The sequence below is a fragment of the Malurus melanocephalus genome, unplaced genomic scaffold, assembly GCF_030028575.1.
Source record: "Malurus melanocephalus ecotype Western Australia unplaced genomic scaffold, MMel_1.1 scaffold_660, whole genome shotgun sequence".
NCBI lineage: Eukaryota > Metazoa > Chordata > Aves > Passeriformes > Maluridae > Malurus > Malurus melanocephalus.
Window position 1 is genome coordinate 306,492 of NW_026623892.1, and position 15,337 is coordinate 321,828.

The 15,337-nt window shown below is 48.6% G+C and overlaps 3 protein-coding genes across 3 annotated transcripts in view; 1 reads left to right on the plus strand and 2 right to left on the minus strand.

Annotated features, from left to right (window-relative positions):
* Positions 1 to 159, minus strand: part of LXN (latexin) — a 5,306-nt gene extending 5,147 nt beyond the window's left edge. The window contains 1 exon segment of the mRNA XM_057383802.1: positions 16 to 159. Within this exon segment, the coding sequence (XP_057239785.1) occupies positions 16 to 144 (129 nt within the window). The 5' untranslated portion in view covers positions 145 to 159.
* The window catches only part of GFM1 (G elongation factor mitochondrial 1), a 16,445-nt gene extending 12,488 nt beyond the window's left edge, over positions 1 to 3,957 (plus strand). Inside the window, exons 14-18 of the mRNA XM_057383800.1 lie at positions 572 to 734; positions 1,484 to 1,628; positions 2,370 to 2,530; positions 3,224 to 3,277; positions 3,532 to 3,957. Coding sequence (XP_057239783.1) covers positions 572 to 734; positions 1,484 to 1,628; positions 2,370 to 2,530; positions 3,224 to 3,277; positions 3,532 to 3,663 — 655 coding nt within the window. The 3' untranslated portion in view covers positions 3,664 to 3,957. The remainder of the gene's footprint in view (positions 1 to 571; positions 735 to 1,483; positions 1,629 to 2,369; positions 2,531 to 3,223; positions 3,278 to 3,531) is intronic.
* A 2,017-nt stretch (positions 3,958 to 5,974) lies between these two features.
* RARRES1 (retinoic acid receptor responder 1) lies at positions 5,975 to 13,112 on the minus strand. Its single transcript, XM_057383807.1, has 6 exons — positions 12,858 to 13,112; positions 8,646 to 8,708; positions 7,680 to 7,854; positions 6,934 to 7,070; positions 6,652 to 6,714; positions 5,975 to 6,558 (listed from the first exon to the last, which is right to left on the minus strand). Exons 1-6 carry the CDS (start codon positions 13,089 to 13,091, stop codon positions 6,400 to 6,402), a joined length of 831 nt encoding a protein of 276 aa, XP_057239790.1. The 5' UTR covers positions 13,092 to 13,112; the 3' UTR covers positions 5,975 to 6,399.
* Between the last annotated feature and the right edge of the window lie 2,225 nt (positions 13,113 to 15,337).

Consider the following 15,337-nt stretch of genomic DNA (forward strand, 5'->3'; position numbering starts at 1 on the left):
TCCCTCCCCGCTCACCTGGCGCCGGGCGCGCCGCAGCTCCCGCAGCTCCAGCCCCCGCCCGGGGCCGCCCCGCAGGTACCGCAGGTACCCCACGGCCAAAGCCGCGGCCCGGGCGGCCGGGAAATGGCTCGGAGGCAGCTCCATGAGCCACAGAACCGCTTCCTCCTCCCGCAGGAAGCGCCCGGGCGGGGCGGGAGCAGGAGCAGGAGCGGGCGGGGCGGGCACGGAGCGCGGCACGGAGCAGCGCATCCCTCCGGACCGACTCGAACAGCGTTTGAAACAGCCTTAGGGGCGATATCGGGAACAAATCCTTCCCTAGGAGAGTGGGGAGGCCCTGGCACAGGTTTTCCTGGGAATTGGTGGCTGCTCCATCTCTGGAAGCGTTCATGGCCAGGTTGGACATGGCTTGCAGCAGCCTTGGAGAGCAGAAAGCATCCCTGACTGTGGAATTATTTAAAACTCCCTTCCAACSCAAACCAGTCTGTAATTATCTGAGAAAGGGAATGTTTTCCATAGAAAGCTGTGGTTTGTGTCATGAGTAACCTGGTTTTGGGGGATTGTTTGGGTTTAGGTTTGAGTTTACCCACAAGAAGCAGTCGGGAGGAGCAGGCCAGTACGGCAAAGTGATYGGAGTGCTGGAGCCCCTGGATCCAGAGGACTTCACCAAACTGGAGTTTGAGGACAGAACCATTGGCACAAATATTCCCAAACAGTTYGTGCCTGCTGTGGAAAAGGTACAAACCTTTGTGTATAATGTAGAAAATCCTGATTGTTGGTGTTTCCTGGGATACCATCCACCTTTGCTGTGCCTGCCTTGCCCCAGCAAAGGAGGCTTTTCCCAGTGCTCCAGCAGGATCACTCTGGTGGGGTTTTACCTCATKCCCTGCATTCCTGRGGTTTCCAGTTCGTTTGGAAGCTGYTSTGTGTTTCCTTTGGTGSTGGCTGCTGGCTCTGTTTCCCTTGCAGTCCCTCCTTTTCTCACACTCAGAGCCTCCTGCTCAAGCTGCTTTTTCCCGGCCTCTTCTGCTCCTGGTTGTGGCCCCACAATTCTCCTCCCAACCCCAAAAAWTGTGACTTTTTCTGTGCCTACTGAGGCCAGTTATGGAGGAAACTGGAATTAAGCTGCATTTCCTGCCTCAATTCCCAAATTCTCTTTCTTTACCCTCCCCTGTGACTGCTGCTCTGTATAATTTACCAATTAACCTATCATTATTCTTTCTCTTTTCCAYGATGCAGCACTTAAAGATTTTTGCCAAATCCTAAAAAAAAACATGAAGTCTTAAAGGAATCTTGTTCTTGAGGCAAAAACTCTTTCCACACAGAGCATTTTTGGGGGTTTGGCCATAGAATCCTGAGTTTTCCTTGTCCTTAGCTCGCTCTGTGATTTGTGTTTGTAAAATGTGTTGGAATCAAACGGAGGTGCCAAAGGCTGACARTGCAGAGGTGCAGATTCCTGCAGGTGATTTTGAGCTGTCCCTCACAGGGGTTTCGAGAAGCCTGTGAGAAGGGGTTGGTGTCAGGACACAGGATCTCCGGAGTGCGCTTCGTGCTGGAGGATGGGGCCCATCACATGGTGGACTCCAACGAGATCTCCTTCATCAGGGCAGGAGAGGGAGCCCTGAAACAAGGTACAGGCTGCTCCTTGGGATGGGTCCTGCTGGCTGGGGTATCTGTCCATCCATCCATCCAACCATCCCTGATCCATCCCTATCCATCCATCCATCCCTCCATCCCTCCATCCCTCCATCCATCCCATACTTACATGGAGCAGAATATGAAATCTGTACAAGAGCTGATAGAATTTCTGAGGGATACACACTAATTCCTGTGGTTGTGTGAAGGAAATCCTGTTCTCCTGGAATTCAGTACAGCAACACCAACAGCTTCACCCTTACAGGGTCGGGAGAGAATATTTGGTCAAACTGGGCCTTTTTCAGGAGAAAATCTTTTGCTGAAGGAATTTTTTAGGAGAATTTTTTTTTGCTAAATAATTTTTTTAGGAATTTTAAAATTYTTTTTAGGAGAAATTCTTTTGCTGAAGGTGAGTTAAACACTGGAAGGGGCTGCCCAGGGAAGYGGTGGAGTCACCATCCCTGGAGGTGCTCAAACCACATGTGCCTGTGGCATTTTGTGCTATGGTTTAGTGGGCACAGTGCTATTCAAGGTTGCTCTTGATGATCCTGGAGGTCTTTCTGGGATTATGGCTTCAGGAACAGAAGGAGCTGCAATTCCATTAGGTGATGATGGTTTTCCCTCAGCAATGTAATAAACACCCAGCCATGTTTAGTAACCATGAAGCATTTTCTGCAGTGCAGGGGAGCACCTGGATTGCAGCAGGTTCTAATTATGGATTATTCCCTCCTCCCCAGCCATGGAGAACGCCTCAGTGAGGATCCTGGAGCCCGTCATGGCCGTGGAGGTGATGGCTCCCACCGAGTTCCAGGGAGCGGTGATTGCCGGGATCAACCGGCGCCACGGGGTCATCACGGGCCAGGACGGCTCCGAGGGATACTTCACCCTCTATGCTGAGGTCTGTGGGGCTCACTGCTCCTCTGCTTGCCTTTCCTTCACTCCAGCACTGTTTTTATGGATAAATTTGTAGCCAGATTGACACATCTTCAGTGTTCCCTCTTCTCTGTCCCTCCTGTTTCTTGGTTTTTATGGATAAATTTGTAGCCAGATTGACACATCTTCAATGTTCCCTCTTCTCTGTCCCTCCTGTTCTTCAGTTTTTATGGATAAATTTGTAGCCAGATTGACACAACTTCAATGCTCCCTCTTCTCTGTCCCTCCTGTTCCTCGGTTTTATGGATAAATTTATAGCCAGATTGACACATCTTCAATGCTCCCTCTTTTCTGTCCCTCCATGGGTTTTCCTGGTGGGTGATGGGCTCAGGACAAACCCCACACTGTGGTCCTTCTGCTTTCCAAGTTGTCCTTGGAGGGATGTCTGGAGACCCCTCAAACCTTGCTGGTTGGCTCMTCACTGAATTTGGGATATTCCGGTTCCTGGTGCACTCAAACTCCCAGATTTTTGAGGTTTCTTGCTGAAAACACATTGCAAATATAAATTAATTAAAATAACAGATACTTTATAACAACAGATCATTAAATCAGAACTATTTACAGGCAGCACTATGTCATAACTGGGATTATTATTAGATGATAGTCCAAAATTGATGGAAAGAACACCTTATGACAAGCAAATATGTTTGGATTTTAGGTGCCTCTGAATGATATGTTTGGATATGCCACTGAGCTGAGGTCTTGCACAGAGGTGAGTCCTCCAGGTCCCTTTTGCTAAAATGTATTTAATTTTGTAAATTTGGGTTAATGGGATCATCATATCCGTAGCACCTGCAGCAGGGAGTGAGAACAAATCAAAGCAGAGCAATGCAATTCCTGGCCAAACAATTCTCCCATCCTTGAGGAGTTTTGTTTGGGTGGRATTGTGAAGGATCACTGGGGTTATTTCAGCTCAGCAGGGTTGCACATGGCCCATCCTCACTTTCACTCTTCCCAACCCTGCAGGGAAAAGGGGAATATACYATGGAATACTCCAAATACCAGCCGTGTTCAGCCAGCACTCAGGAAGAAATCATCAACAAATACCTGGAAGCCACGGGGAGACTTCCTGCCAAAAAGGGCAAAGCCAAGAGCTGATGGGGATTCCTCTGGAGTCCCCTGGACAGTTTTGCACAATCTTCTCCAACAGCTCCCTCTTCCAAGGCATGGAAGCAGCCCAGGCTGGCTGGGTAAGGTGGGCTCCAGTGGGATTTGGACTTGGAATTTTATCACAAAACTTTTTCTCTGTGGTGTTGCCAAAAACACCAGGGGATCACCATGGAAGTGCTCACGTGTAAATGCTGCTGTAACAAAATAGATGTTAAAACATGGCTGATGATTTGGCTTGARATTTGTCTTAATTAAGATCTATTAAAATAATTATATTTTTTACTTGATACCTCATTATTTTGTAATTAGGTTAGCTCCTGKTTTGGGAATGTTAAGCCAGGTGAGAGCTGCTGGACAGGCATGGGGAGTGGGGCATCACTTGGTGCTCCARATTCCTTCCAGGGAACAGATGGGATTTTCCCCTCCAAATCCTTTGGAAATGGCACGGGATCCTCCAAAAAGCAACTGGGCAAAGCAACTGGTTTGTCACCAAATCCACTTTCACTGGTGGCACAAGGATGGAGCAGAGCTGACAGGAGTTTTGGTATGAATTGAATCTTCCCAAAGCTGGGAACAAYATGAAATTACTGTGTGGGGTTGGATTTAATGGGCTTGGTGGTGTGGATTCGTGGCATGGGCTTGGCTTTTGGCTCTTGGGTTAGAAAACCAAACCAAAGATCCCTTTTCCCAGAATCTCCCAATCCAGAGGATGTTAGAAAATCAAACCCAAATTCCCCTTTCCCAGAATCTCCCAATCCAGAGGCTGTGTTGCAGCTCATGCTCAGCTCAGGAATCAGCTGACTTTGCTGACTCACAGCAAAGACAAAACAAGGGGGTTAGGTGAGAAGATATTCCCATAATTCTGCATTTTTCATCATTCCCAGAATGTCCATGTTGAATTCTCTGCCCTCCTCAGCTGGAAAATGTTTTTGCAGATTCCAGTAACCAGGGAGTGAGGTTCCAGTTCAAACCCAGTGACATTCCTGGCACGGCACTGGGGTTGATGCTTCCCAGACAGGAACAACTGGAGCAGCCAGGCTGCTGCTCCTCATGGAAAAACTGGGAAAATGATTTATGGAAACCTTGGGAAAGGATTGGTCAGGGCCTGGAGCTGCTCTGGGATCCCAGGCCAGTTGTGGTGTATCCATGCAGTGCTGCCTTGGGAAAAGTCCACGAGTGCATTCCCTTTTTGGGAATGCTCAGCTGGAATTCATTTCCAGAAAAGCCCTGCAGGTCCTCAGCCATTTGGAAGATTTCTGAAACAAGCAGATGTAGTGCTTTTCCCAAAATTTGGAGGTGAACGCAAGACAGAAACAGGCTGGGTGTGATTTTATTTGTAGTTATGGGGTTTATATTTGTATTTATGGGGTTTATATTTATGGGGTTTCTATTATGTTTAGTTGTGATGTGAATTCTGCCAGATGTGCTGGTTCTCAACAGAACTGGAAAAGAAACAAACCCTAAGAGTTTTGCTGTATGATTTGAGGTTTTAGGCTGAAACCTTGGCCTAAAAGCAGCTGCAGGAAACTTTGCTGTAGAATTCCAAGAGCTTTGCTTCTTATCCAGAAGTTCCTCTGGAGTTCCWTAATTGCTGTAAATTGTGAGCAGCCAGTTCCACCACCCTGGTGACTGGGAAGTGCCTGATCATCTGTTCCAGCTCTGCAGGGCAGTGGCAAAAAAAAAGGTAAGGAGACAAAACCAGAGCCCCAAAGTGCCAAATCCATCCTATTTTCTTGGCCTAATTGCAGAAAATATTTTAATCACCAGCTTTTTAAGGAAATGCTGAAACTCCCAACATTTGGGAAGTTGACATCACCCAGCCTAAATAAATAGATYCAGGGAAAGCTGGTGTGTGAAATGCCTGAACTGTTGTTCCCAGTTACAGCTCAAGGATTGTGAAAACCACCCCAAGTTAAACAGAAGAGCCATCCTAGAGCCTGTTTTCCTCAGGAAGGTGATGTTCTTGGGAAGGATTTCATTTATCCTGGCACAAATCTGGCTAATGGGAGAAAAAAAAGATGAGTTTGGGACAGTTTGGTACAATCCCAGAGAGCAGAGGTGAGACAGTGGTGGCTCTGCTGGAAATTCAGCTGGAGAATTTGGTGGAAAGGACAAAGCCATGACTTTGTGGTTTAGGATGGGACAGGACGTGGCAGGAAAAACAGAAGAGCTGTTCYCAAACATGGGAATTCATCCTTCTGAGGCCTCCTTGGCTCTGCAGCTCTGGTTTGGTTCAGGGTAAAAKCAAAGGTAGAAATTTGGGCTCCAGCAGCAGCAGAAAGAAAACCCAGCCTCGACCCTGAGTGATGGTATTTGGTTTATTGGAGATGAGAGTTATAAAAATCAGCACGATTCTAGGCCAAAAAGTGACAAAAATTAGAAGGCAAATATTTCTTAGTGACAGATTACCACTTTTCTCACAATTTTAATCCAAATATATTAACTTTGTTTACAAACTCTTAAGTAACAGTTAATTAGTGACATCAAATCAACTGGTGTATGTTGATCTGGGTGTGTATGGATTTGGAGTAGCAGAGATTTTAGGCAGAGATGTAGAACTTGAATCTTGCAGCTGGAGGAGTGACAGGAATGAATTTTGGCACAGAACACATCAGTGAAAGCATTCCCATTCACTGACTTGCATGGAAAAATGATCCCAGCTCCAGGTCTGTTAGCACGAGGATTTGCTCACTGGATCCATATCCGTAAAACCGAGGATTTCCCTTAAAAATTYGCTCCCTTTTCAGCTGAAGGCCCAGCAGCTGATCCTGATTCTGCTCCAGATGCCTCCTCCATGCTGTGGCTCTCAGAAGCACAGAAGTGTTTCACTTTCAGAGGGTGCCCAGGGAGCCACGTCAGGCGCATGTGACAGGAAATGATTTCCTGGAGAAGGGATTGCAAAGCACACAGATGGGATCATCTTTATGGTTTCCATCTCCTGCTGGAAGGAGGGGTTACCCACGTGCACCTCCTTACCTGGGTTGGCATTTCATGCAGCAGGACAGTGTAGTCAAACTCAACAAAATCATCTTTCCTGATCTGGGCAGGTACAAAAGAGAAAAGATTACCAAGAGCAGTTTTATAGTGTGGAACTGTAACATCTGCTCTGATTCACTTGAGTTTGCTCAGGGAAGGGGGAGAGCAGRGCTCCATGGAGTGAGATGAGCTCTGATCATGGAATTGGAAGCATAGAGGAGAAAGCCCTGGGATTTGGGGGATCCCCCCATCAGAGCAGTGCTCCCYTCCTGCCCCACTCACCCACTGCTTCACAGATTTCACTTGGGCCAGGAAGTAGCTCAAGGTCTCCGTGGACTTTTCCCACATGATGGAGCTGCTGCCAGCCACAGCCAGAGCCCACACAGGCTCCAGGGCAGGCTCAATGTTGCCATAGCTGTCTGCAAGGCATGGAGAAAGAGAAAATTAGATTAATTCTGGCTGCTCAGCAGAAAAGTGATGAACCTCAGTGTGGTTCTGCCTGGCTCAGCACCTTTCCTGGGAGGGACTCTTCCCTTGGATGTGTCACAGGGAAGAGGGAGGAGGATGATGCTAAACCTGCAGTCCCAGTGAGGTATGAAAGTGTGGCAGAGCTGACATTGCCAAGGGACACCATTCCCAGGGTGAGAAACCCAAAATCCACAGCAATGGGAGTCCTTACTGAGCTGGGAGAAAAKATGGGATTTTTCCAGGATGGAAAAATTGTTTTAATCATCCCCAGTGATTTCCAGCCACAACTGGGGAGATGTGGGTTAGGGCACTTGTTATTCCTGGAGGACATTCTGCATTTACTTGAGTTAAAAATGGTGTGGACTTGCTTTTAAACCCAAACCACCCTCACAGGATGGTGCTGCCAGTGGTAAATCCAGAGGGGCTTTGTTCTCCTAAAAATCCCTGGGGAGCTGCGATTGTTTTGGCAGCAGTCAATACTGTGTCTCCTTTCCAAATGCTCTATTTGTTTTGCTCTTTAAGATAAAATGAAATACAGGTGAATATTTGGAGGAATATACCTGGAATATTGTTCCCAGTGATTGGTTTGGTTTGGTGCCTGATCCTTTGGTAAAGTCTGTTGTCCTCTTCCTGAATTTCCTTCTGGTCTTTGGTGTGGGAGCACTGGATGCTGACAACAGGAGGAGATCTTTTCTTTGGATACAGCACTGTAGCCAGGCAGCTCCCAGCATTCTCCTGTCAAGGGAGAGTTTAAATCTTTCATAAAGATTTTATTTACCAGCAACTCMTTGTATGAAGCTGTTCAGGGGTTAGGAAAGTGTCAAGAAGGATTTTCTTTTTTTTTTCAGGAAAGAGTTTAAAACCACAAGGCTAAAGGGATTTAACATAAGTTTTTAATTAATGCTTGTCCTGCTTTCAGGACATGACAATGCTCTAAGTCATCTCRGAAATGTGTTTGTGAGAGCTCAGAAAATAACATTAATTGATAACAGGGACTTCATTGTATCAGCCTTGACACAAAAATCATGTAAGGTTTCATAGTAAGTTCTGAAAATCATTTGGATTCCACAAAAYGTGTGTGTGTGAAGGAAAAGCACAGCAAAGTGCTGCTGACAACTGGGACAGAGAGAATGGAGGGGGTTTTAACTGGAAAGAACATGGAGCTGTCAACTCCTGATCCTCATTTTGGGGTGTGGCCAGCAGGATAACGAGGATCTCAGAGGGATAACGAGGACCACAGAGGGATAACGAGGACCACAGAGGGATAATGAGGACCACAGAGGGATAATGAGGACCACACTGTCACTGAGCCACAGTGCAGTTCCATTCAGGCCCTTGGTTGCCTCGAGTGACTTCAGCAAGAAATCCCTGAGGATTGATGATCACTCAGGTGAGCCTCGGAGCAGGGACGGGCAGGGAGAGCAGGAAAGCTTTCCCATTGTGGAAGATCCATTTAGGACAGAGGGGTCCTGGTTTTGGAGCTGTTGGAGTTGATTTAACACCCATTTGGAGCAGCAGGAACTCACCCCAGTTCTGTAGTCCTCAGTGCTGAACTGCAGGTAATACTTGTGGCCAGACTCTGGGATGTCCTGGAAGACAGAAGATGGAGCCAGCAGTGGAATTAAAGCCTTTTGTGCTGCAAGAAGCACTCAGGAGAGAATGTCACTTCTGAAATTCCCAGTTTTGAGTGTGACAGCACGGATTTTTAACCTTCCTTGGTTTTTAAATACAGTTCTGGTTGTTTGCTGCTTTTTGCAGATTGGGACCCAAAGCTAACCTGGGTGTGTTATTTATCTAACCTCGAGCCTTCCTGTTCCCAGCACACTTTTCCCCAGGAAGTTTATTAAGGGTAGAAGTTTCATACCCACAGCAGATCCTCAGCCCAGCACCTGCCTGTGGTACCTACACAGAGTTGGAAAATGCAGGTAGAATTAGAAATTGTTTTAATCACTTGCTGTGCTTTTATAGAATCCCCTCCTGGAGCTTTAGGATGAGGCAAGTCCAGTGTGGAGCCAAATCTCACCATGAAGGAGGTGGAGGAAACACAGRGGATGAGCTCAGACTTTGATGATTTCTTTCTTCTCTGCATCCTCCTCCTCCCCTTTTGCCCTTTTTTGTGCACTGCCTAAACTATTGTCCTCCAAGTGACAAAGTGACACGGGGCAGAATGGTAAATACTGACCTTCTGAAATGCAGGATCACCAAAGAAGCAGTAATTAAAAWGAAATTAAGTTAAGAAGGGTTCTAATCTCTTGCAATCACCACATTTAAGTCTAAGTTTCTAATTGCTGTAAATCTACCCMAGAGGTGTTATTGCTAATCTTAATTGTATTCAATTTGGGGATTTTTACAGTGACGCAGACTTTTTTTTTTAATGCTATCAGTTCTGCAGATGAGAGAAGCTGAAACAGTCAGCAGGACTTTTCAAAGAGCACAGAATTCTGTGTTTCTGTGGGGTTTGAAGCAGAGATTTTCTCTTCATTTACACCTCCTCCCTCCCAGTACTGCGAGTAGCTACTACCACTCTACTACTGCTGCCTAGAAAGCTTCCAAGTGGTGCTACAGAGCTAAAACAAATATTTAGCCTGGTGTGAGCACCTGAGGCTTCCTGAGCTCACCAAGGAGAAGGGAGAAGCTCCAATTGTCATRAAATAATTGTAAATGTATAAAAGTCTTTTTAATCTTGAAGGAAAACTTTTTTTTTTCCTGTTATTAATTCCCACTCTCATCCAAAAATGCTGTAAATCAGTCCCAGAGTGTGAGTTGATCAGAGCCCAGGGATATCTGACAACCCCCAGGGAAGCAGCCAAAGATAAAAGCGTCCAAAACGAGAAGAAAACAAGTGAGTAATTCATTTTTCCACTCAATATCTGGGTCACRGGATTCTTTTACTTCTGGGCTCCAGATTACTGCAGTTTTCCTGACAGATTTTTCATCCTGGAAAGCCCAAAGCAGCAATTTCAGAGCAGCTTCATTCCAGGCCCCAAGGAATCMGTTTACAAGCAGTTTACTATCAGTTTACAACCAGTTCACAATCAGTTTGCACTTCCCTCACTCCCCACAGGCAGGGAAAGGGAGGATCCCTCTCTCTCCCCRTGCTGCAGGATGTTTCCATCTCTTCCCCTCTCTGTTTCCCCACCWGGATTTCTCCCCTGGGATCAGTTTCTCCCTGGATCACTGAAAAGGTGGGAAGGAGTAAGAGCTGTCCCTGTCCCCACCCGAATGTGGGGCCCTGACTGTTGGGAATAAGTAGAAAACTTAATTTACTTCTAATATTAAGAGCAGAGTTGTGGTACTGCACTGTTTGTGCCCAGGTGAGGCTGTGACGAGAAATATTCACTGAGAAAATTGGATTTTCTGGTCCACTTTAAGCAAATTTAGCTGCAGTTTAGCCACAGGGTTACCTGACCTTTCCCCTTCACCTCCCTAATCCTAAATTAGGATTTCCCTGGGATGGGAAACTGCTCCATCAGTGTTTGGAAATATTTCCAGCTTCCCTTTAAACTCTGGGATCTTCAGCTGGCACAAACCTTTTCTCTTATCAAAAATGTATTTTCAAGGGCAGCTGCCAACATCCCAGGAGCTGCTGTTTCCTAGAAGATCCTCACTCAAGAAAAAAGAAGGAACAACACAAAGCCACCTGCATCCAACAGYAAGGTAAGGATTATTCCTTGTTTGGAATTTTGTTGCCAGGAGAGAAAAACCCTGGAGTGTCATTTTACCTGAACTTCAAAGATCCTTCCCATCTAAGAGAATTTGCAGACTGGGGACTGTCTCCAGTCCTGTTTCCAATTACCAGTTTCACCAGCTAGTGGGCTAATAAAGTTRGTATTAAATTACAATGCTCATTATTAAATTCCATGAAAAAAATTATCGTGATTTTATGAGATCCAGTAATAGAGTAACCAATAGGAAATTAGCCCTCTTAAAAAAAAAATTTAATCCAGACAAACAAAAAAAACTCCAACATTTCTGCCTCTTGCCTTCACCTCATAGAGCACATTCCTTCCAGGAAATTCTTTTCATTTTTTTCCAGGGGAGGACAGGAAAGRAGGAAGTGCCCGCTTCTAGTGCATTTCTCCTCTTGTTTTCACAGAGTGTGCAAAAAAAAAATAAAAAGGGAAATAAACTGCAGAGAGTGGTTCCAGGGAGCTCCTACAGCATACAGCACCGTGAGGAAGTCAGGAGTTTCACTTCTCTGTAATGAACCARTTCTTTTCCTTCCTGTATCAGGAGGCAGGTGGCTGATAGAACATGGAAAAATCCCCTTCCCTCCCCACAAATATTCACTTATTTTTCAGACAGGCACTGGTATTTACATATGAAAATATAGACATATAGACATATGCAAAGTGCCCAGGAAATACAGAAGGAGCACTTGTACTTTCGGAGAGTAAGAAATGGCACAGTAAATCCCTGTCAGAGGTGTCTGCAGCAATTCCACAGGAAAATTCCCATGTCCCATGAGCACTGCCATGCTCTGCACTTCATGGTCTATATAAAATAAGGGCTGCATTAGTGCATCCTCAATATTTCTGGTTGGTTTGGATATGGTTGGTGTGGGATAKTCTTTCTGAATGGGGAGGTTGAATAATGCATCCTCTTATTCAGGTTTAGGAGTGAGGATCTGAATTGCACAGGACAGGTGGTGGAAGATCTCMAGATCCTGGAAAGGATCCTGTGGAATCCAATGCTGCCTTTGGCACCCCAGACTGGGAATCCAGAGCGAGCAGCCCTTGCTTTGGGAGCTGCCCGGCAGCACGGCTGGGTTTMAATCCCATCCCTCGGCTCTCCAGGAAGGCGATGCATTCCTTCCAGGATCTACAGCCCCGGACAAACATTCCCCACAAGTTTTTGCCTGATCTTGTGCTTTCAGAAACTGAACAAGCTGTAAAAAAGCCCCAAACCTGGAGGAGGAGAAGCGCTGTACCCYGAGCATCCCTGGAAGCTCCCCGTGATGGGAAGGCTCTGCCCCGGTAGCTGCTCCTCTCTGGGACACCTGTCACCTCAATTCCCCGTGATTTTTGGAAGATTAAGGTATATTTTCTCATGRGAACTGTATCGCCTTCAGATAAAGTTCGTGATCTGAGGGAGGGACCGTGGGACAACCATTCTTGAGGAGACCCCATGAGGAAAGAGGTTTTGGGACAGCGGTCCCTGAGGAGACCCGGGTGTCCCTGAGGATGGGATGGTGGAGAGGAGTCAGGTGCCCCCTGAGGAAAGAAAGATGGCACAGTGGTCCCGGAGGGGACCCGGGTGTCCCTGAGGATGGGATGGTGGGACAGCAGCCCTGGTGGGGACTCAGGTGTCCCCTGAGGAAAGGAAGATGGGACGGTGGTCCCTGAAGAGACCCGGGTGTCCCTGAGGAAAGGAAGATGGGACAGCGGTCCCTGAGGAGACCCGGGTGTCCCTGAGGATGGGATGGTGGAGAGGAGTCAGGTGCCCCCTGAGGAAAGAAAGATGGCACAGCGGTCCCTGAAGAGACCCGGGTGTCCCTGAGGAAAGGAAGATGGGACAGCGGTCCCGAAGGGGACCCGGGTGTCCCTGAGGAAAGGAAGATGGGACAGCGGTCCCGAAGGGGACCCGGGTGTCCCTGAAGATGGGGCAGCGGCTCCGGAGCGATGCGGGAAGGCGGCCGGTGCCCGGCGTGGGAACGCGCTAAACTCAGTTCTACCTAACAATAACAACACAATAATTACTGTTAACTGCACCCTCCCCGGCGTCCCTTTACACCTTACCTTCAGCGTCGCYTTGCGGACCTGCCCGAGCGCCCGGAGGCCGCCCAGCGATGCCGCCTGGAAGTTGCGGTAGTGCAGAGCCACCCGCGCCGCCGCCGCGGCCGAGCGGCTGCCGGGCTCCAGCTCCTGCCCCGCGCCCGGCGCCGCCGCGCTGCCGCCCGGGAGCACGAGCAGCAGGACGAGGAAAGCGGGCGGCGAGGCGCGGAGCCCCGGCAGCGAGCGGAGCCCCGGCATGGTGCGGCACTGGGGCGGGCTCGGCCGAGCTCCGGTACAAATAGCGGGGCCCGGCCCGCCGCTCCCGCCCGCCCTCCGCCCGCTGCCAGCGCCCGCCGAACCGCCCGGCCCTCAGCCCTCCCACCTGCCAGCCGGGGGGGCGAGGGACACGGCTGAGGGACCGGGGAGTGAGGGACACGGCTGAGGGACCGGGGAGTGAGGGACATGGGGGGTGAGGGACCGGGGGGCGAGGGATCGGGGACTGAGGGACATGGCTGAGGGACCGGGGGGTGAGGGACATGGGGGGTGAGGGACATGGCTGAGGGATCGGGGACTGAGGGACATGGGTGAGGGACATGGCTGAGGGACCGGGGGACTGAGGGACATGGCTCAGGAACATGGTTGAGGGGACCAGGGGGCTGAGGGGACCGAGGGGACTAAAGGGGACCGAGGGGACTCAGGAGCTTGAGGGAGCCGGGACGTTATGGGGACCCAGGAGCTTGAAGATGCTGGGAGGACTTGAAAGAGATCAGGGGTATTGAAGGGAACGGGGGAAATTGAAGGGAACCAGACGGGCTTGAGGGGGATGAGGTTCCGAAGGGAGTCAGGGAAATTTGAGGAGTGTCAGGTACTGAGGGGAGCCGGGGAAATTTGAGGGGGACCAGGAAAATTTGAGGGGGATGAGGTTCCCAGTGGAGTCAGGAAAATTTGAAGAGTGTCAGGTACTGAGGGGAACCTGGGGAATTTGAGGGGGACCAGGGRTTCTGAGAGGAACCACAAGGATTTGAGGGGGACTGAGGACTTGGAGGGGAGCCAGGGATTCTAAGGGGAGCCGGGGGAATTGAGGGGAGCCAGAGGGGCTAGAGGGGGACCAGGCATTCTCGGGGGTCCAAGGAGGATTTGGGGGGTTCCAGAGTCCTAAAGAAAGCAAGGGGGACTTGAGGGGGACCRGGGGTTCTGAGAGGAGATGAGGGGGCTTGAGGGGGGTGTGGGTTCTCCTGGGAGCCAGGGGTTCTTGAGAGATGCCAGGACTTGAGAGGAATTGGGGGATCTGAGGGGATCCAGGGACACTTAAGGGGTCACAGGAGTTGTCTGAAGGGAGCCTGCAGCTCCAGCCAGATGTGTGATCCTGMCACCAATCAGAGCAAACACGGGCAATGGCTGGAAAAACGCAGTTAGCTCCTTCTCAGAGTTACCACAACTCAACRCCTCCCAAAACTGCAGAGCCTCGCRCAGCCCGAGACATGCTTTGCCTGGGACACAGCTGAAATATTACAAAAATTGTGCACAGGAAGCAGAGGAGAACATTCATCTCTGAAATAAATCTCACTTAGGGAAGTTTTTGGAACCAGTATAGTCATGTCTTGGTAACATGAAGAAAATCAACTGAGAAAGCAGCCAGAKTCCCTTAAGATGATTTTTGGGATGCAAGTGGGCTTGTTGCCTTGCTCCTCTTGGAAGCATCTCTTTTGGAGAGACTGAGYGTGGTAAAATGTAAAAGGCTGCAGCACTTCCTGTGTTAAAAAAGCTGATTTTTAATGAGCTGCTCTGTTACCATCCAAGCAGACGGGTGTTTGTGTGTGCAGCTGGGAATCTATTTCTGTGCTCCTGCAGGAGTATTYGGGCAGGTTTCTGGGCTGGGACCTCAGGGAAGTAAATCAAAACTCTGGTTAAAGACTCAAACTGTCTCCTGTGGAGCTTTAAGTCTCTTTTTATTACTGGAACGCTTTTTCACAGAACTTGAAATTCAGTATTTCTGAGGCTTTCTGAGGTGAGGGAAAGAATTATTACAATAAAGGTATAATAYCATTCTTTATTGCAGTTTTTATGCCACCCAGGTAATTTTCCTGATTTTGTTGATTGTGATTTCCCTTCCTGAAACAGATTCTGTAATTAACAGTTTKCATCTTTACATTCTTGTATCACACAGGCCAGGCTGGAKGGGGCTTRGAGCAGCCTGGACTGGTGGAAGGTGTCCCTGCCTGGTGTCAAGTTTAGCAGAGGGAGAAGGATATTTTTTYYCCTTTTTGGGAAAACATTTTTGTGGAAGGAACCAAGATCCAGCCTTTTCTTGTTTATCTTTGCTGTGGTGACAGCGCTGATGTCCCTTTTAAACTGAAACCCCCAGGCAGTGTCGGCTGTGTCCTGCTGTTCCCTTCCTGCCTTTCCAGCAGCGCCGAGGATTCCGTGGGAGCGCAGGAAGCACAAATCCATGGAAAGGCGAGAGTGAGGTGGAGCGGGATGGCCGGGGAGGAGAGCTCTGGAGC